At 45.6% G+C, this 21,332-nt stretch overlaps 1 protein-coding gene across 1 annotated transcript in view; it reads left to right on the top strand.

Annotated features, from left to right (window-relative positions):
• The window catches only part of CSMD2 (CUB and Sushi multiple domains 2), a 654,766-nt gene that overhangs the window by 511,575 nt on the left and 121,859 nt on the right, over nt 1-21,332 (top strand). Inside the window, exons 27-29 of the mRNA XM_030943020.1 lie at nt 3,410-3,601; nt 8,755-8,893; nt 14,105-14,292. Of these exons, the coding sequence (XP_030798880.1) occupies nt 3,410-3,601; nt 8,755-8,893; nt 14,105-14,292 (519 nt within the window). The remainder of the gene's footprint in view (nt 1-3,409; nt 3,602-8,754; nt 8,894-14,104; nt 14,293-21,332) is intronic.

The following is a 21,332-nucleotide window of genomic DNA, read 5'->3' as shown; positions in this document are numbered from 1 at the left end:
AAAAAAAAAAAAAAAAAAAAAAAAAGTCCATAATTGTGCTGACAAATTCCCTCACAGATTTGCATTATCTGACCTCCACTGCGTCCTCAGTGTAGCCACGCGGGACAGAGTCCCTGGGTGCTCTCCTATGCTGTATGCAGGCTGCTTTCTCATGCACTGCCCAGCTCATGGAAGTCCTAGTCATCCTTCAAGGTTCATCTCAGATGCCATTGCCTCCTAATCTCCCCATTCAGAGTAAAATTGCTGTAGCCCACGGCACCCTGGCACTTTACTTCTATTTATTCAGCACATTGTCAATACCAGGCATTCTGTCTCGTCGTGAAGCTGGGCATGTACTTGACATCCCACTAAAAGCTCTTAGAAGACAGGGTCATGCCATGCCTCCCGACTCTCTCATAGTGTATGTATGCAATAGGTGCCCACTCACTGCTTAGTAAGCAAATGGGCACATGAAGATATGAACACATGAATGGATGGTTTTCTCTAACATAAGGGTTTCCTTGGGCAAGCTGCCCTTAGCATTGCTTAGGCAGAGTAGCATGGTCAAAGCTACCTAGCCTGGGCTCCAGAAAGGTCATGACAGCATGGCCCAGTGTTATGGACATAACCAAGGTTTGGGAAAGGTCACCTTCCCTGTTGCTGTCATCAGTTAGCAAATACCAGGACTACTCTAGGGAAGAGAGAACGGCTCACCCCATGTTAACTTTATAGTGTGTATTTGACAGGGGATTGTACAGAAATGCCAGGGACGATTAGTGCAGGCTTGGCTTTATTAAGTAAACATGACTGTGTAACATCTAACATCCTGTCTGTACCACGTGGATCCAGCCTTTCCCCAGGTGCTTCGCCAAGCAGCTCCAATTCAGGAGCATTAAAGAGAGAAAGTGAGAACAAAAAAAAAAAAAAAAAAGGTGAGCGGGAAGCATAATCACAGCCATCTATTGAGTAGGTGCCACATTAAGCTCTCCACTACATCAACTCTTATAATTTTCACAAGACCCTTACAGTATGGGCACCATTATTACTCCATGTTGCAGATGTGGGCTCTGAGGCTTCTCATACAAGGTCATCCAGTTAATAGCAAAACCCATGTGTCTGAGTCTTAAACCTAAGCTCTTAATCATTGTACTCTATTCCCTCCCATATAAATAATCCTTCCAAGTATGGCCAGAACAACGAGCTATTTTTCTTCTAGGGGATCATTTACATGTGTACAGTGCACTATAAAGCTAGAGATGAAAGCTAAGTCTGATTTTAACTGGGAAGGAAAAAGATTGATGCATATTTGACTTTATAAATAAGTTCAGTAGCTGTCAGATGTTGATATGTAAACAAATGAGTGTGCCTGTGTTCCAGTAAAACTTTATTTACAAAAATAGGCATAGGCCCAGATATGGCTGTGGGCCATAGTTTGCTGTATGCTTCTTTACGTGTTATTGAATGGAAGGTATCAGATTGTGTAACTCAAGACTCGTATACAATCCTAGAGGTTATAATTAGTGACATCAGTGTATACAGTTGCCCTAGGCTGCTGCTTCTCAAACTTTTCCATTGACGTCCTCCTGATAGCAGAAGAGGATGGGTGTGTATCCCCAGGAGGTCTGGAGGGTGTAGCAAGCATAAAATATCTTTAAGGCTTCACATTTTTGCTTAAAAACTAATGTGAATTTTACCTTGTAATCCAGAATAAATTATTTTGTTTTAGTATAAAAGTAGTTTTTCCTTAAAATGTTGAGAAAACTGATATTCCAATCAAATGAGTATGATTTATCCTGTGGTTTCAAGAACCTCCTTGCCCTAGAGTCTGCTGAGCACAGTCTATGAGGGATGACATAGCTGGGGACTGGGACCAGGCCCCACTGTTAGCTCTGGGCCGTGGAGGCAGCCAGGGTTGTTGCAACTCTTGAGATTCCTTTCTCTGGACTAACTCTTGCACCTGTTCCTCTGGTGTGTTTTCTCATGCCGCATTTGTTCATTCATTCACCCACTCATTCTTCTATTTATGTATTCTTTCCATCTAGCATTCATTCAGTATTCGCTTATAAAACACCTGCTCTATGTTAAACTAGGTTAGATACTAGATACGAAGATCTCCCAAATTCCTGAGTATTTTGGATTTTTAATATATCTCAGCTATTTTTGAACTCTTCTCTGCCCACTTGCTACAAATATCTGACTTTTCTTCAAATATGGTTTCAGTCTGATGGATCCTTGGTTGTCTGCCATTGCAAGAGAGAGCATGATCTTGACCTAACTTTAGTAACTTCCTGTAACCTCACAAGTGCTGCTCAGCATTTAGGCAGGCCAACTCCCAAAGTCCTTTGCAAACCCTTCCAATTGAATACATGGAGTTTATGTGTTTGTTTGTGAGATGAGATCTTACTCTGTTGCCCACACTCGAGTGCAGTGACATGATCATAGCTCACTGCAGCCTTAAACTCCTGGACTTACAGGATCCTCCCATCTCAACCTCCAGAGTAGCTAGGACAACAGGCAACCACCACCACACCCAGCTGATTTTTTTATTTTTATTTTTTTTGTAGAGTCAGGGTCTTGCTGTGTTACTCAGGCTGGTCTCCAGCTCCTGACCTCAAGTGACCCCCCTGCCTTGACTTCCCAAAGTGCTAGGATTACAACCGTGAGCCACCACACCTGAAAACATGGAGTTTAGACTTGATTATCTTGTCACTTCCTCCTTCTGATCATGTTAGTTACGTTATACAAACTTGCAATGCTTTGTTTATGTAACAATGCTTGTGTTCTTTTTTTTTTTTTTTTTGAGACGGAGTCTCGCTCTGTCGCCCAGGCTGGAGTGCAGTGGCTGGATCTCAGCTCACTGCAAGCTCCGCCTCCCGGGTTTACGCCATTCTCCTGCCTCAGCCTCCCGAGTAGCTGGGACTACAGGCGCCACCACCTCGCCCAGCTAGTTTTTGTATTTTTTAGTAGAGACGGGGTTTCACCGTGTTCACCAGGATGGTCTCGAACTCCTGACCTCGTGATCCGCCCGTCTCGGCCTCCCAAAGTGCTGGGATTACAGGCTTGAGCCACCGCGCCCGGCCCAATGCTTGTATTCTTAAGCTGAATTCAGTTCTATAATTATAACAGTTCAATCATGCTTAACTCGTAGCATCTCATGACAGGCAGATGACAGTAATGGTGAAGTACTGGAAGAATGGTAGTGGTGATATCAGTAAGAGTGACAAGTGTGATCACAAGTGGTGGTGGAGGCAGTGATAGTAACGGGAGTGAGAATAGTGGCACTGTGGCCACAGCTGCTGCTGATGGTGGGGAGGTGATGCTGGTTGTGGCAATGCACGTATGGGGCAGTCAGTGAGGGTGATGAGCTGGGAGCCTCCTGAGTGGCAGACACCCAGGCAACCTTACCCTCTCTTCTATTTCCTTGCCCCAGTGTCCACAGCAACGTCCTGCAATGACCCTGGGATCCCACAGAATGGGAGCCGGAGTGGTGACAGTTGGGAAGCCGGCGACTCCACAGTGTTCCAGTGTGACCCTGGTTACGCGCTGCAGGGAAGTGCAGAGATCAGCTGTGTGAAGATCGAGAACAGGTTCTTCTGGCAGCCCAGCCCGCCAACATGCATCGGTACAAAGCAGCTGCAGGATGCACTCTGCCCTTGGGGCTCACAGTTGTGTGCTCCAGAACCTTCCATGCTCTGCAGCTGCATCTTGGGCCTGGGGCCAAGAGAATTGAAACAGATGAAAGTTGCAGAAAGCCCATCATCTGCCCTGCTTTGCATGCACGTGTCCCCACACGCACTCACTCACATTCACACTCTACTCACAAAGCACTACAAATTCCTCACTTGCTAAAATGGTCCCAGAGATTTCCAAGTCAGACAAGTCTGTCCCTTTCTCTCTGGCCCAGGCTGTACAGATCAGAAGGAGGAATGGGTCATCTTGGGTAGTAAAGGCTAACAGGTTCCGAAATGACCCTTCTATTACCTGAAGCAATCGAAGGGCACCCACAGGCTCAGAATGTAAAGAAAAGAACCTTGCTTTTCCTGTTCTCAAGGAAATGATTGGTTACCTAGCTTTTGGTTCTTTTCGGTCTTAGAGACAAGGTCTCACTGGAGTGCAAGTGGCACTGTCACAACTCACTGCCGCCTTGACCTCCTGGGCTCAAGTGATCCTCCCACCTCAGCCTCCCAAGTAGCTGGGCCTGCAGGCCTGCACCACCACACCCAGCAAAGTTTTGTATTTTTGTTGTTGTTGAGATGGAGTCTCACTATGTTGCCTAGGCTGGTCTTCAATTCCTGGGCTCAAGTGATCCTCCTACCTTGGCCTCCCAAATGCTGGGATTACAGGGTTTTCTTTCTTCGGACTTAAAACCTTCCTGTATGAGAGATGAAAACATGAAGGACCTGAGACTTGTCTAAGGTCCCATCACTTAAAAGGGGTGGGGCCTGAAAAATCCTACCTCTAACTACTTAAGACTGAGCGGAGAAGGGAACTTGAAGGGAGGCTGGGATGGGAAAGAAAGGTAAATAGAAACAAACACTCCAGGTGCCCACTTCCACATGGCTATTTTGCTCAGGTGAAATAATGAGTGTTTATCTCCCCTGTCAATGCTGGCTGTTAGAGGACAAGAGAACCCATGGTCACTGAGTCCTTACTGTGTACTTGCCCCACACTGGACATTTACTTAGATAACCTCATTTAACTTTCCCGGCAGCTCTCTGAAATTAGCACCATTTCCTCATTTACACTTGAAACTGAAACTTAGACAAATTTGGGTATCTTGTCCCAAATCACAGAGCTAAGATATAGCAGAGCCAAGATTTACACCCACGCCAGTCTGAATGCAAAGCCTCTCATTTTCCTACCTCCCACACCACCTCCCCTGCTGGAGAGGGGTGCGAGGGACTTCCTGAGACAGCTCCGGCAGGAGCGTCTGCCCTGGCCTGCACCCACAGGCTTAATGGGAAGCAGTGCACTGTCCAGGCATCTGAGGACTGGCCTATTCCAGGCCTGGCTCTGAGACCTGGCCCTGAAGATGCGACACTAAATCCTGCTCCTCAGTGGGAATTAGGAGCCACATAGGTGTGTGGGGCAGGAGGTTGAGGCCCCGGTTTCAGAGCCAGCTGAGTTCTTCACTATGTATTCTGCTGTGTAGGGAACAGTATGGGATATTGAAGTAGACACAATCAGATTTAGTTTCTAGCTCTGCCGTTTACTACTTTGATGACCTTGGGAAATTGCTTCAACTCTCTGAGGCTGGGTTTCCTCATCTGTGAGGATAAATACACTTCCCTTATGGCATTGTGGGGTGAGGACATACCTAACCCCAATCTCAAGAGATACTAATTTCCTTCCTTTTTATCTTCCTTCCTTCTTTTCATCCTTCGCTTCTTTGAATCCTTCTTTCAAATCTTCAGACTCACTTCCCTTCCCTAAGCCAAGATTCCATCTGCTCAAGGGAATTCCGCTGAGGCCCAGGAGAGAATCTGGGAACCTCTGAGGCTCCTTCCAAATTCAGCCTTCTACAAGGCTGTGATTCCTTAGACTCATTTTACAGAAAAGCAGGTCCTGAGATGAGATTGTCCCAAGTGGAGAAGGAGGATTGTGCTAAGCTGAGGAGAGCAATCAATGTGCAGTGGGCAGGGTGGAGAGGTTAATTCAGTTTTCATCACCCGTTCTTCTACACTCGGCTTTGGGAAATGTTTCTCAGGCAACAGAATAAATGCCTTTGCCTCTTCTCTCAAACGAACTGGAAATCCCAGTGACATGCTTCTAATTTCCAGCTCCCTGGGCGTTCTGCCATGAGCGGGTCTAGCTGGCCTTGATAACCCTTCATTACAGGGAGGAAGCAAAGGAAGAAAACAAATACTCATTGGATGCTGTCCCCGTGATAGGCACCAAGCTAAACATTTTAGCTACATTATTGCAGCTGAAATCACTCTGTGGTGAGGTTAGAGCTCGGGATTCCACTCCCTGGCTCAGGTCTGGCTTCACCACAGCAAGCTGTGTGGCCTTAGACAAATTGCTCAACTTCCCTGTGCCTTAATTTCCTTGCCAGTAAAATAGAGAAAATGATAGTACTTACCTTCCAGCACTGTTTTGAGAATTAAAAAGAAAATACTATAAAGCAATAAGAACTGTCCCTGGCTCATAGTTAGCACTGTGTATATTAGAAGCCATTATTATCATTATTCTTTTACTTTCAAGATGAGGAAGTAGAGGCTCAGAGGGGTGGACAGTTAGCCCAAACTCACACAGCCAATGAGTGGCATTGTCAGAATTTGAGCCCGGGATTGTATGACTTCCAAATCAATGCCCTTTCCACAACTCTTGCCCTCAGTCCAACCTGCCCACTTCTTGGCTGTCTAGAAGGATCTGCAGCTTGCACCCACTCCCATCTGGGCAACCATGGTTTAGTAAGCTCAATAGGACCCCACAACTAACCCTGAGCAGTGGGAGCCTTCCTGTTGGTGAGGCAGCCCAGGGATCCATGCAAGGCCTTGGGGCACAACTGGCAGCAGCCAGTGAAGCCCATGCTGGGGTTCTGAGTGGGAAGCACATGCCCGATGCCATGGAGCCATCTAGAAGAGAGCTGTGCCCAGACAGCAGCCTAGAACCCAGAGACACTGACAGTACTTTGGGGGTTGGTGGGAGAGTAACAGGCGCCGTTTCAGAAACACAGAGACTCACCCCATCTGTGGCAAACTTAAGGGAGGAAGCCCCTGAGCTGGCAGAGGGAGGTGGAGGCTGGGAACCCAGAATGGAAGCCTTGTTGTGCCCCCTTAGGAAGATTTCCCCAGAGTTGGGACTTCTGATAACGACACTCACTTTCCACTCTCACTGGCCACATCAGGCTCTGTTTCTAAGCTGGCCTGGGCAAGGCCACACTCCATGGACTAGACATTACAGTCTTGCTTTGTTAAGCTCAAGGGTCTAGCCTGATTGTACTAGCTCTGGTTGGCCCTATTCATCTCGCCCTCTGCTCCCAAAGGATTCAGTGGTGGAGACACAAGTGAGACATAAGCAGACCCAACTTAAGGCACCATCCTCGCTCAGAAGCTCCTGCAACAACTGTGCTCTCCCCTGCTGGCCTGTGGGGAGAAGCACTCCTCTTCTACTCTAGTTACTGCCACCAACCATATGGAAGTAGAAAAGGGGAAAACAACAGACTTTGGAGCCAGTCCTGTGTGAGTTTGAGTCTCAGAGTGACTCTGGGCAAGTTACTTAGGCTTTCTGAGACTCACTTTCCTCCTTTATAAATCAGGAAGAATAATCCATTGCTCGTTGAGTTGTTAATGAGACATAAATGAAATAGTGTATCTAAAATGTTATTTGTTAAGTCTGATACGTAATAGATGCCTATTTGAGTGTTTCTGAAACTCAGGATGGTTCTTGGGATGTATTTTCCCATGGAACAAAAAGCAGACTACTCACAACCACTCCAATTTTATGTTCAGCCACATTAGGGCTCTTGTGGCCTGACCTGAAGATCTACCATTTGTTAGAGACCCTGTTAGGGATTGACCCAGCCCTTTAAGCCTCACCCTGAGTGAAAACCACAGCCGGAGGTGGCTCCACGACACAGCCAAAGCAGCAGTGCTCAGCTCTATGACAAGCCAAAGGCTGCTCCCAACTTTGGAGTCAGGTATACCCTTTTGCTCTCCCCACAAAGACTCATCTTGGATTTTCTAGCCAGCCCCTAAATGGCTCTCTGTGTTCCTATGGGCTCAGTGTTTACAACCTCTGATGGTGCCCTGTGGTTTCCAGACCAAACCACACCTATAGTCTTGGCCATCCTGCTAATGACCTCACACACTTCCCAGCTTTTACTCTATCCAGTCCTCAAGCCACGGTACAGCAGCCCCAGCCATGGAGGAAGAGACCTGAGCCAGGCTCTGGGGAAGCTGCCCAGAAGGTCCCGAGGTAAATAGGTTGCTGTGTTACCTGGCCACTTTCTCCCTCCCCACCTGCTTGAGAGACCTGTCATCTCAGGGGAGGGCGACCATGTAGACTGATTGGGGATTAGTAGTAGCTCCATACAACTGAGGTACACACATACTCTTGGACAAGGCCTTTTGGAAAGTTGGAAGGTATCTGCAGCCGCAAGCAGATGCCAGGAGCACTGGTAGCGTAGGAGACCAGCTGCGCTTGGCAGGTGAACATGAGCCTTTTCCCACTCCTCCTGACATAGAGTGCACAGGAACTCACAGTCAGTACCCACAAAGCTCGCCTGGAAGCCGATGTGAGGCAGTGAAGGAAGGCCATGTACTTCATAGGTGTGCAGACAGTGCCGGCTCCATCTATCAACCATTCACTCTACCAAATGCTTTAGCAGACATCTCCCATAATCTTTACAACCACACCACAAAGAAGATATTGTCTCTTTTTATGACAGGAAAGACATCAAGGGCTAGAGAGGCTAGATGAGTACCCTAAGTTCACAGGAAGCCTGTTGCTAGGAAGCAACAGGGCCAGGTATTTTTAAAAATAATTTATTGAGGTGAAATGCACCTAACATAAAATTACCCGTTTTTCAATGAACACTTCAGTGGCATCTGGTACTTTCGAAATGGTGTGCACCACCACCACTATCTCCAAAACATTCCCACCACTCCAAAGTAGAACTCCATCATTTCACCTTCCCCTGAGTCCCTAAGCCAGGTTTAACTTCAGCCTGTCAGCTTCAGCCCCTCCTCTCTCGATAGTGCATTAGCAACGCCCATGAAAATGAGCCCAGGGTGAAGAGGCAGCCTCACCCTCGTCTTCTTCTCTCCTCAGCTCCCTGCGGGGGAGACCTGACAGGACCATCTGGAGTCATCCTGTCACCAAATTACCCAGAACCCTACCCACCAGGGAAGGAGTGTGACTGGAAAGTGACCGTCTCGCCAGACTACGTCATCGCCCTGGTATTTAACATGTATGTACCTTTCCCCCGGGTGGGAGACGAAGGGTTCAGGGCAGCTAGGGGCTCTGGGACCTGGGTCTCTGGGTAAGTATTCACAGGTGTGTGAGCGGAGTTCTCAGCTCCATGGGAGGTGAAAAAGCCGAGAGAGAGAGACTAGCATTTATTGAACATCTATGTGCCAGGCACCACACTCAGTAGTCTCATGCATATCATCACATCTAATCCTTGTAGTAATCTGTGAGGAAGCAATTATTATTTCCTCTTTACCTCTGAAGATACTGGGACCCGGAAAGGAGCCCTTTGTTGGACGCCCTTGTCCTGCCCTCGGCATTCCCAGTCAGCTTCCCCAGCCCCTTCCACCCCACTCCAGAGGTATAAACGGGCGGGCTTGGGTTCCAGGCACCCCCGCATCTAGTTCCTGCACTTACTCTTCCATTCCTGCTACAGGAAAGCTCTTCAAAAGAACTGCTCTGCCTTTGCCTACTTGCTCACCTCCCATTCACTCTCAACCCACTGGAACCTGGTTTCTGCCTCCACGGTTCTACTGGAAACTCCTCTGATAAAAGCCACCCACAAACTCCTGGTTCCAAACAAAAGGCCTTTCCATGTTTTATCCCACTCCACCTCTTGATCACCCTTTCCATCCTTAGGCTGCTTTTTTGCTTGGTTTGTATGAAGTTACTCTTTCCAGTTCTCCAAGCTCTTCTGTGACGTCACGTGGACCTCTTATTAACCCATCTTCTTTTGCCGGGCTTTGCCAGACCTCCTCTTCTTACCCTACACCCCTTTCCTGGACAAGTTCAGTCATTCCTGTGTCTCCACTCTCCTCTTATAAATGGAAGACTCCATTCTGCCGCCCACCCTGGCTTTATTCTGAGCGTCAGCCTCGCTATCCAGCTGTTGGACATCTCTGTCTGCGGCCTGCAGACACTGCAAATGAGCCTGTACAAAATCAAGCATATTTTTCTCCCCCAGAAGAGCTCTGTTCTGAGCCTTGGGGCTGGCGTTGACACCTGCTCTCACGGCTTCTTCCACTAGCAGCAACCGAGGCGTGCAGCCTCTACCGCCTTCACTCTCCTCATGTATTTTCCTCTTCTCCATCCTCCCAGCTCCTGTCCTGGTCTGAGTCCTATCATCTCCCATCTGAATTACTGCCCTGATCGCCTAGCTGATTCCTCTGCCCCCTCTTGCCTCCCATGCCAGTCTCTCCCCTAGCTAGCTGTCAGAGTGATCGTGTCACTCAAAAATGCTGAAATAACCACCCTACTTTCCATTTTCACATCCTCTAATGACAGTGCTCAGCAATAAAAAAGAATGAACTACTGATACATGCAACAACGTGGATGAGTCCCAAAAATATTATGCTGAGTGAAAGAAGACAGACATAAAAAAGTACATAATGTATGATTCAACTCATATAAAATTGTAGGATCAGCAAAACTAATCCCTGGTGAAGAATTCTGATCAGTGCTGGCATCTGAGGGTAGGGAAGGTTGAATGGGAAGGGGCACTTGGAACTCTCTGGGGTGGTGGGACAGTTCTGGATCTTGATATGCATGTGTCAAAACTGATAGAGTGGCACACCTTAGAGCTGATCATTTCACACAGTGTAAATCATATCTCAATTCAAAAACAAAGAAACAAACAGATCCTTTATTTTTAAATCCTAACACGGTCCTCTATTGCTTATAAATAAAGGTCTGAACTTTGGAGTTTCATTCCAAACAATCTGGTCTCTGCCTACCTCTCCATTCAGCCCCCCCACCCCATCCTAAGCCCACCCCATCCTAAGCCCTGAGCTCCAGCCAGATGGAACTCCTTGCAGTTCCAGGGCCTCTTGGATTCTTTCATGCCCTTATGACTTTGCCTCTGTTTCTGCCTTCGCAGCAACTTCCTGTTCTCTCCTTGTCCTATCTCTAAGGGTCTTCTCATCTCCCAAGACTCAGTTCAGGCTTGATTTCCTCCATAAACGTTTGATTTTTCATCTTCCCCAAGGAACCTTGCTTTGTGTTTCTGCTCTGCCTCGGGCTGACTTTATACATTATTTTGTTGTTGGCATGTCTGTCACTTCCTACAGCACCATCAAATTTTGAAGGCAGAAGTGGTGTCTGACATGTCCCCATGTCCTTGGCACCTTGCACAGTGCCTGGAATATCGAGGGTGCTCAAAATTTGATGATGGAAGGAAAGGAGAGACAGAAAGCAGGCAGTTAGTTAGGAAGTGGTGATGCCATCATTTGTGACCAAGACTGACTCCCTCCAAAACCCTTCACTGGTGACTTTCATAAAAGCAGATGTCAAGAAGCTGAATTATAGGGGCAAGAAGACTGTGTCACCCAGCAGTGGTGTGGTGAGCCCACAACTGACACCAGTGTGACAGGGTGCCAGGTGGGAAGGAGGCCAGTGCACATCTGGCTCTGCGCCCCCTGCCTCCCATTCCTCCATCCTGTCTCTTAGCCAGCCTTATCTCCTTTGTCATAGAGATGCATGGCCTCCTCCCCATGCTATATATCTTAGCCAAAGGGTAGAGCAGTCATTTTACTCTCAATCTCAAATAGAATACAGTAAGTCCTCCATGTCATCAACAGGTTCTTAGAAACTGTGACTTTAAGTAAAACAAAGTACAGCAGGTCCTCAAATGTTTCCTTCAATGTCATTTCATTATATTGTTTTGTTTGGTTTGGTTTTGTTTTGTTTGGTTTGGTTTGGTTTGGTTTGGTTTGGTTTGGTTTGGTTTCTGAGACAGAGTTTCATTCTGTCACGCAGGCTAGAGTACAGTAGCATAATCTTGGCTCACACAACCTCTCCCTCCCGAGTTCAAGCAATTCTCATGCCTCAGCCTTCCAAGTAGCTGGGATTACAGGTGCATGCCACCACACCTAGCTAATTTTTGTATTTTTAGTAGAGACAGGGTTTTGCCATTTTGGCCAGGCTGGTCTCGAACTCCTGGCCTCAAGTGATCTGCCCACCTTGGCCTCCCAGAATGCTGGGATTACAGACATGAGCCACCGTGCCCAGCCTGTGTGTTGATGAGAAACAAACAGTTGGTTTTGTTTTATGTCATTTCACTTAAAGTCATGGTTTCTGAGAGCCTGTGGACAATGCTGAGGACTTGCTGTATCTGAGTATCCCAGCCCATGACTGGGCATGAGCAAATTTGCATCTGAAATCTATTCTCTCCAAGCTCATTTACTTTTCTATTGTTTTCATCTTTGCACACTTGATTGGTATCAATTGCCTTTGTTAGATATATACTTAAGAGCAGAATTGTTGCACCAGAGGGCAAGCATACAGGGGGGACTTCAAAAAGTTTGTGGAAAAATTGAATTTAAGATAAAAATAAAAAATAGAAACTTTATTACTCAACATAAACTCCATCAAGTTCAGGACACTTTTGTAAACAACAATACCAGTCATTTCGTCCATCCCTGAAGAACTGAGGGTCCTGGTAATGTAAACATGTCAGTGTAGACTTTTTTGCTTTGTTAACCGAAGAAAAAAATGGGTGCCCTTTAAAGATGTTTTAAGATTAGGAAACAAAAAGCAATAAGAAGGAGCCAAATCAGGACTGTAAAGTGGATGCCTAATGATTTCCCATTGAAACTCTTGAAAAATTACCCTTGTTTGATGAGAGAAATGATCAGGAGCATTGTTGTCAGGGAGAAGGACTCTCTCCTGAAGCATTTTTCTGCTAAAGCTTTAGCTAACTTTCTCAAAACAAACTCCTAAGAAGCAGATGTTATCATTCTTTGGCCCTTCAGAAAATCAACTGCAAAATGCCTGGAGCATCAAAAAAAAAAAAAAAAAAAAATTACCTTGACCTTTGCTCCACTTTTGCTTCAACTGGACAGTTCCATTCCCTGGTAGCCATTGCTTTGATTGTGCTTTGTCTTCAGGATTGTACTGGTAAATCCATGTTCCATCTCCTGTTCTTGGGAGAAATGTTTCAGGATCTTGATCCCACATTTGTAAAATTTCCATTGAAAGCTCTGCCTTTGTCTGTAGCTGACCTAGGCACAATGGTTTTGACACCCATCAAGTAGAAATTTGGTTAACTTTAATTTTTTAGTCAAAATTGTGTAAACTGAACCAGTCAAGATGTCTATGGTGTTGGTTCTCATTTGTGCTATTAATTATTGGTCCTATTCAATTAGGACACAAACAAGATTAATTGTTTTCCTCTCCAATTGATGTGGAGATCCGCCTTGGCAGGCTTCATCTTCATTATCATCCCCTCCCTACTTGAAACAAGTTATCCATTTGTAAACTGCTGATTTCTTTGTGGCATTGTCCTCATAAACCTTTTGTAAAGCATCAGCGACGTCACCATCCTTCTACCCAAGCATCACCATAAATTTTATGTTTTTTCTTGCTTCAATTTTAGCAGAATTCATGTTGCTCTGGTAGAGGCTTTTTTCAAGCTGATATCTTGTCCTTTTTAATGCCTCACATTAGATCCTGTGCAGACATGTTAACAAGTTGGTGGGAGTTGATTTTGATACAAAAAACTTTTGAACTCCATGCATAATTTTTTCATAATATGCATTTTCCATCATTTTCACTTGAGCCATTCCAGTGGGATAAATTACATTCATGAACTCAAATATTCAATTTCCTCATCTAAGTTTTTAAAATGGATTTTTCCCTCACACCAGGGTCAGAATAGCTAAGGGTGAGGACATTTGTGGGTGCTAGGAGTGGGGCAATAGCAGACCCTGAGGAGAGCTGGAGCACTGGCTTGGGATGAAGGCACGAAGCTAGGGTCCTTCATGGTAACAGGCCCCTTCCTCCCTGAGAATGGCTCCGTAGTTGGTTCATTCTCTCTTAGAAAATGAGGTTCAGAACAGCACCGTATAAGGACATTAGTGTCAGGTACGAGACCTGGGTTTTGGACCTACTTTGGTTGACAGCTTGGTGTCTAGAGTTGGCAACTCATTTTCCCTTCTGTATAAGGAGGACGTTAGGTTTTCAGCTCCAGATTTTTGGACACTGACTGGAATCTGGCTCCTCTGCCCCTGAGCCTGCCTCTTCCATCTTCTCACCTGACTGAGGTCATCAGGGCCTCATCTTCTCCCTTCCCACCAGCCAGTCTTCAGGGGTTGGGTACCAGTGGGATGGTGGGCTTGCTCCCCGGGAGGCCCCATGCTTTAGTTGAGCCTAAGACCCCAGCAAAAGCCTTTATTTGACCTTAGTGGGGTGGGGGTGGGATGTTTTTGTTCCCCAGCTTTAACTTGGAGCCTGGCTATGACTTCCTCCATATCTACGACGGACGGGACTCTCTCAGCCCTCTCATAGGAAGCTTCTATGGCTCCCAGCTCCCAGGCCGCATTGAAAGCAGCAGCAACAGCCTCTTCCTCGCCTTCCGCAGCGATGCATCTGTAAGCAATGCTGGCTTCGTCATTGACTATACAGGTAAGGGCCCTGGTGCCAGAGAGTACTGAGGATAGGTCCAGCCAACATGGCAGAGGGCAAGTAGTGTAGCGTAGTGAGGAGAACCTGGGCTGGACCACAGCAAACCCATACCAACCCTAGCACTGCTGCCGCCTGCAGAAACCTGCCTTTCCTGAGGCCCCCCCAGATGGCTTAGTCTTTCACCCCTATATTCTCCAGGGGTGGGAAAAAAGGGGACCACAATTCTTTTTGCACCTCATCTATTTCCAACCACTACTCTTCTTCTTCTCTTTTTTTATGAGGGTCATTCCTAACTCTACTTCAGCCTCATACCCTCACTTCATAGCTATCAGCTGATATCTCCCTGGGTACTCCACTTCACTAAAGGTTCTGATATGAGGCTCAATCTTCCTTTCCACCCAGAGCTTTTCACCATCCTGGGTAACTTCAACATCCCTATGGACAGCCCATCTAATCCTAGGGTCACGGTGCTTAGACCTGTGTCCCAAGGACACTCCTTGGCCATACTCTGACACCTCGTCATAGATTGGTTACTTTCTGATACCTCCTGATCACATTTGCTCATCCTTCCAGCTGTGCTAATTAAGGCATGTCTGTGCTAATTAAGGCAAGTTCAATAGTGTTGTGGTTGAAAGCAAGAGTCAAAAATTTTTCTCTTAAAAATAGTAAATATTGTAGGTTTACCTATCACAACTACTCAGCCCTACTACTGTAGTGCTAAAGCAGCCACAGACATAAACAAATGAGTGTGGCTGCATTCTAAGAAAAATTCACTTACAAAAACAGGCTGTCCCTGCCCGGTTCAGAGCATTGACTATCAAATTAATTGGATTGAAAGTTCATGTTTACGACTTAACATGTGCGTGACCTTGGATAAAGTATTGAACCTCTTGAAGCCTCCATTTCTTCCTTTATAAAACCATGGTAGGAAAATTCCTGCTTCATAGAAATGGAAAGATCAGTGAGTGCATGCATGAAAGTCCATGGTACAGTTCCTGGCACATATCACGCATTCTGTAATGTTCAAATATTATTAGTGTAGTAAGAGGAGTTCCAGGCTCTCGAGCACTCTACTGTCTTCTACGCTATTATCTCTTTTTGACCTTTTAGTCTTCCCTAATTATCTCAAATCCCATTATCTAAATCCCAGCTCCCTTCCTTGCTTGATTTGTGAGCTGGGCAAGTTATCATCTCTTGGAACATCATCTACAAAGTGTTGCTAGTAATAATTATGTTGCAGGAGGTTAAGATTAAAAGCTATTTTATACATGCATATTATACATATATATAAAATATATATGTGTGTGTGTGTGTGTGTATATATATAATGCTCCATATATACTAAACACTCTACAGATGCTCTGGGAATGATAGATTTTGTTATTGTAACTATAACCCAGCTTCACCCAGGCCTCATCAGCCTGAGCATACAAATGGGGTCACATTACCAGTTAAAATTAAAAATTTTCTGGCTCATGTTCCCCACTTGCATAACATAGGACCTCAGATACCTTTTAAAGTGTCCCCTAATTAAATATTTCCGGCCACCCCTGGGAATATCTCACATTAGCTCACACATAACACTAATTAGAACAGTGGCAGACTTAGTGTTTGCCCGTTGCCAGCACCATCCTAAGTGCTCCATATCCATCAACTCATTGAACTCCTCATAGTTCTCCATTATCTCCTGTTTGTCAGGTACAGTTCTAGAAGACTGGTGTGCAAAATGGAGAATGTTTTACTTGTAGTCTTCTTGCCTCACGGGGCTGGCCTAGGGAATGGATATTCTGCCATCCTCTCTTCCTGCAGGCACCTGCCATTTGGTAAATCTCCTGGGCCCAAACCCTCTTCCACACACTGATATCAGCACAGCCAGACACTTTGGAATTCTAACAGAAGCCATGACTTAGACCCAGTCTGGGACCTCCATTGCTTTCACCACCACTGTCCCCACTCCCATGTCATCACCATTTCTTATTATTCATCTCTTCCTTCATATTCTCATCAGTACCCTCAATTGCCTGCCCCCTAGTCCTCAAAGTGTATACACCTTGCAAAACTGTACCCTTTGTTGAACCCACACCCACACGGCTGAGGACACCCAGACGAAGCTGCACAAACATGATACTTAGAGTCACTACAGGTGATGTCGTTTCCCCCAGCCAAGTCTCAGCAACCACCAGAGAAGCCTCTGACTTGACCCAACTGAGTTCTTCTTGGCAGAGATTCCAAAATTCACCCCAAATGTCACCCCTGTCAGCCTCATTTTTTATAAGATGATTTCATTTCAGCTTCCCTGGATACAGTAAGCTACTGGGTAGAAACCCCCTCAGCTTCCTCTCCAGTCACCTTGTTCATGGCTCCCTGACTGTGGCCATCTCTCCCCCAAGTCTTCTCCGGGGAAATTCATGGTCTGAGAGCCATACTTTCAATCCTCTTTCCCAGTGAAGTTCTTTCCACTTTTGCCTGTTGATCCAAGTTGGTATCTAGAGGGGTCTTTCGGTCTAAACCATAACCCAGGGAATAAGACCTCCCCAGCTGCCATCTGAGTCAGCCAAGCAGCCAATTACTGGAGAGAGGGGAGAAGAGAGGCACAGCCTACAGATGCATCCCACATCACCCCATGAGGCTCTGTAGTGCAAGTACCAAGATAAAGATAACTATGTGTGTTTGAGGGGTGGGGGGTGCCTGTTGAAAGCCTCAAGCATCCTTCATTAGTTCCTTCCTTCCTTCCTTTCTTCCTTCCTTCCTTCCTTCTTTTCTTCCCAGACTACACACCTCCTAATGTTAGTCACCCTCTACTATCTCCCTGGGCCTCTGGTCTAGTAGCCCATTTGGTGGAACCCAGGGACCCCTGCCTTACCCTCTGGTCTGCTTCTGCCTATGCCAGGATTCTTGGTTTCCTGGAATGGGTCTACTTTGCTATCAGGTCTCATGGCTTTGATGATATTCTCCCATGCACAATATCTTTCTTTATAGGGCAGGCTCCATCACTTCATAACTGTATGGCCTGAAACAAGTTGCCTAACTCCTCTGAGCATTGCTCCCTCATCCACAAAAAAGGGACAGTGACACTAAATGAAGGAGTTGTTGTGAGGGTTAGCAAATAGACACAGCACCAAGCAGAGTGCCCAGTGCCAATAAGTACTTGACATGTACTTTGATCCACCCACTTTCATCCCACCTCCTTTTTCCTACTATGTCATTGGTATTGCATTTGCTGTGCCTTTGTTTGGAAGGGAGAATGGGGCTCACCCAGGGGAAGACAGTACATGTTCTTTTCTGTTTGCTGAAGATATAAAGTGTGAGCATAATGTTTTGCACATGTAATAAGTGTGGGATATTTATAATATGAATATTTGTGATAGATGTATGTGTCCCATGTCCCATATGCTTTACCAGTCCATGGCAAAGAACTTAGACATTCCATAGCCTGTGAGTCTGGAGGGAACCATAGATGGAGAAGCAGCCCACTGAGGACCTCCACATGGAGGCAGGGCTGGGTCCTCAGGAAAAGCAGAATTGGCCTCTGCATCCAGGAGGCATCAGTGTCCATGTCTTTTAGAGAGATCCATGGCTCTGCTAATGCTGAGAGTCTGAATATCCTGGGAGCTGTGGCTTCAGGGGTCTTGCTAAGGGAGGTGAAAGGGGCCTACCAGAGCCCTACACAGAAAGATGTTGCTGGACTCAGTTGGGTTTAGTACAGTGGAAATTACTCTCTGAGATTAACCCTTCCTCTGACCCAAGGCAGAGAGACCAGGAGCCTTTCTCCACACCCAGCTTCCCAAGTGACAAGCAGAAACAGTTTGGTAGAATCTTAGGAAATATCTAGTTTCAAATCAAAAAACCAGTTAGAGCAATTTAAGTAAACAAAGGGGTAACTTATTATAAAAACACAAGAAACAGAAACCCACTCAAAACAATCTGACACAAAAAGGAGACATTATTATAAGAAAACAACTAACAACCTAAGTAACTTAAGCTAAAAGATGTCTATATTTTAACAATACAGATAACAACAACTCTGACACAAAAAAGCAAAGTATTTTTAGAATACAAGAGCCCAAGGGCAGAAAGCATCAACTCCCCAAGGACTGGAATCAGGATGGCAGAGGCACATACCGAGACCATCATCCACACTCCAGAATCGTTCTCTCTCCTCCCTGCCTCCTTCTAAGCACTTGCTACATTCTCCCCTCCCTGCAGATCAATTGTCCTTGCTTTGCCATTCTCCTGGGATAAGTGTGGCTGTCTCACTCTTGACATTTTTTTTTTCTTTGAGACGGAGTGTCACTCTGTCACCCAGGCTGGAGTGCGGTGGTGCAATCTCGGCTCACTGCAACCTCCACCTCCCAAGTTCAAGTGATTCACCTGCCTCAGCCTCCTGAGTAGCTGGGATTACAGGTGTACATCGCCACACCTGGCTAGTTTTTGTGTTTTTAGTAGAGGTGGGGTTTCGCCATATTGGCCAGGCTAGTTTTGAACTCCTGACCTCAAGTGATCTGCCCACCTTGGCCTCCCAAAGTGTTGGGAGTACAGGTATAAGCCACCATGCCTGGATCACTCTTGGCTTCGAATCACTTCCCAATTTATATTCCAGTTTCAGATCCAGGCTTAATTCAAGTGTCCACTGAGCAGCATCATGGGATTAGGCTTTTGCAGAAGGGGCAAGAGCAGATCAGGCATTTTTATTTGTTTATTCATTCAGTAAATATGAATTGAGCAGCTACCATATGCCAGACCTTCTTAGAACAGACCAGGAAACCAAACAAAGTCCTGCCTCCATGGAATTCACATCCTCGTGACAACTAGACTGACGGACCCTTTGGTAGATGAGATGTTGGAAGGCCACCTGGTTCTAAGGCAAAGGGGGTGGGGCTTTAGATGTCTTCTCTGTTCAGTAGCTTCTGAAGGGTGATTGTTGTGTCTTAGTCATCTCTGGGCAGACTTTCTAGGAGATGATTCTGAATGCAGTCATGTCATCTGTGGATTTCTGTTAGACCATTGATCAGAGGCACTTCTATTCTGAATTCATCCTCCTAGATGGCTTTACCCTTTGCTAAAAAGAAACAGAGAACAGCAGGGATCCTGTCTTTTGGATACAGTTACTAAAATAGAGTCACAGGGAGGTGTATGTCTTTCTCCAGGCCACGGATATCAACAGAACCAGTGGGGTGGAAGGTCCTTTATTCTCATATACCAGCATGTGTGGCAGCCTTTTCCTAGGCAGGAACGTGCTGAAACATCCACGCACATGCAAGACATATTCATTCATTCAACAAATGCTTGGTGACTCCTACTTCATGCCATGCACTGTGCTGAGTGTTGAGAATACAGCAGGGAACAAAGTAATCATGGTCCCTATCCTAATGTAACTTACAGGTGAGTGAGGGAAACAGCAAGAAGTAAGAAGCATAAGAAGTTAGGAAAGAAAACAACAGGCTTCTCTGAGAAAGAAATCAGAAGGGTCATTAGTGAAGGCCTCTCTGAGCAGAGTCCATTTAGACAGAGCCCTAAAGGTTAAGTAGAAGCCCTCTGTGCCAGAGTGGGGGCCAGGGGCATTTCAGAGGGAAGAGTTTGAAGTGTGTGTTAGAGAATCTGAAGTAACACAGGAAAGATGAAAGTGTATCGATTTTTAATGGAAGGTCCTAAAAAGCATGTATCTTCTCTTTCAAGCCCTTGGAAGAAACACTGTAGGCCTGGAAGCTACGGCCACACTGGCTACCACCCCTATTCCCACTACCCGCTGCTGTTAGGGGTCATTCTTCTTAAATGCAAAATAGAACTATCTTCCATTCTCCCTCCTTTTAAAGGAATGCATGTTTGTTGGAAAAATAAAACAATATAAAAGCATATAAGATATACTCTTAAAGACTTAGCATGCCCCCAAATACCATCATCCCATGCAGTACCATTATTAACAGCTTGGTATCTCATTTTGGATATTTTCTATAAATATAAAGTAATGTAAAGTCTGCACCAGGAGTTGGCAAACTTTTTCTGGAAAGGGCCAGAGAGTAAGTATTTTTACTCCAGATGGTCTCTGTTGCCACTGCTCAGCTCTGCTTTGTAATGCTAAAGGTAGCCACAGACAATATGTAAACAAATGGCTGTGTTCCAGCAAAACTTTATTTACAAAACCAGGCAGCCACCGACCTGTGGGCTGTAGTTTGCTGATCCCTGTTCTATATGAATGAGATTGCACCATATGTACTCATCTGTAATCTGATTTTTTTGTATGTGAGCCCAAGAATAGATCTTGGACTCCTTCCGATATCAGTATTCAAAGAATAGTGCTATTCTTTTAAAAGGCTGCTAGTGTTTCAGTAGATGGTCTTAATCCACCCTTTGTAACCAGTTCCTTACTGGTTGAATGTTTGGGTTGTTTTCAGATTTTTGCAGTTATAAGGTTTGGAAGTAAGCCTCATCTAGTAGGACCAGAGAGAAGCTGACTCTTCTCATTTTCCCATTTTGAAGGGCTTTGGTTTTATTTATTATAATCACCATGAAGTTTTAGTCATTGAGTGTTATCAGTCACAGCTGAGCTTTGGTTTGGCTGACTAAAGACCTGATTTTGGTCTTAATTCTACCTCTAAATAGCTGAAAGGCTTGGAAGACTCATTTAGCCTCTCTGATCACCATATTCCTCATCTATAAACTGAACATGAGCATAACTGGCCCTGCCTTCTGCAGAGGGTATTGTGAGACACAAATGAGATAACGGTTTGAAAAGTGCCTTAAAAATTATGAAGTGATATTCCTATGTAAGGGGCTATCATCACTATCATTATCCTTGTCATTATTATTAATGTGGCAATGCTTGGGATGATGAGCTCATCTTTCTCTTACGTGTGAGTAAATATAGAATAGAGTCTGTAGTTGGAATCATTGATGTGGTTGTTGATTTTCCAAGCCTCAAAGTATTCAGCCAAACAATTCAGCAGCCATTTATTAAGCCTCTATTATGTGCCAAATAGGGCCAGCCTTGGTGCCAAGTTCTGTGCTAGTTGCCAGGGTTATGAGAAGACTAAGTGATGAAC

The sequence above is a fragment of the Rhinopithecus roxellana genome, chromosome 12, assembly GCF_007565055.1.
Source record: "Rhinopithecus roxellana isolate Shanxi Qingling chromosome 12, ASM756505v1, whole genome shotgun sequence".
NCBI classification, from domain to species: domain Eukaryota; kingdom Metazoa; phylum Chordata; class Mammalia; order Primates; family Cercopithecidae; genus Rhinopithecus; species Rhinopithecus roxellana.
Note: the sequence above shows the minus strand (reverse complement) of the source record. Positions and strands in the feature narration are given on the sequence as shown.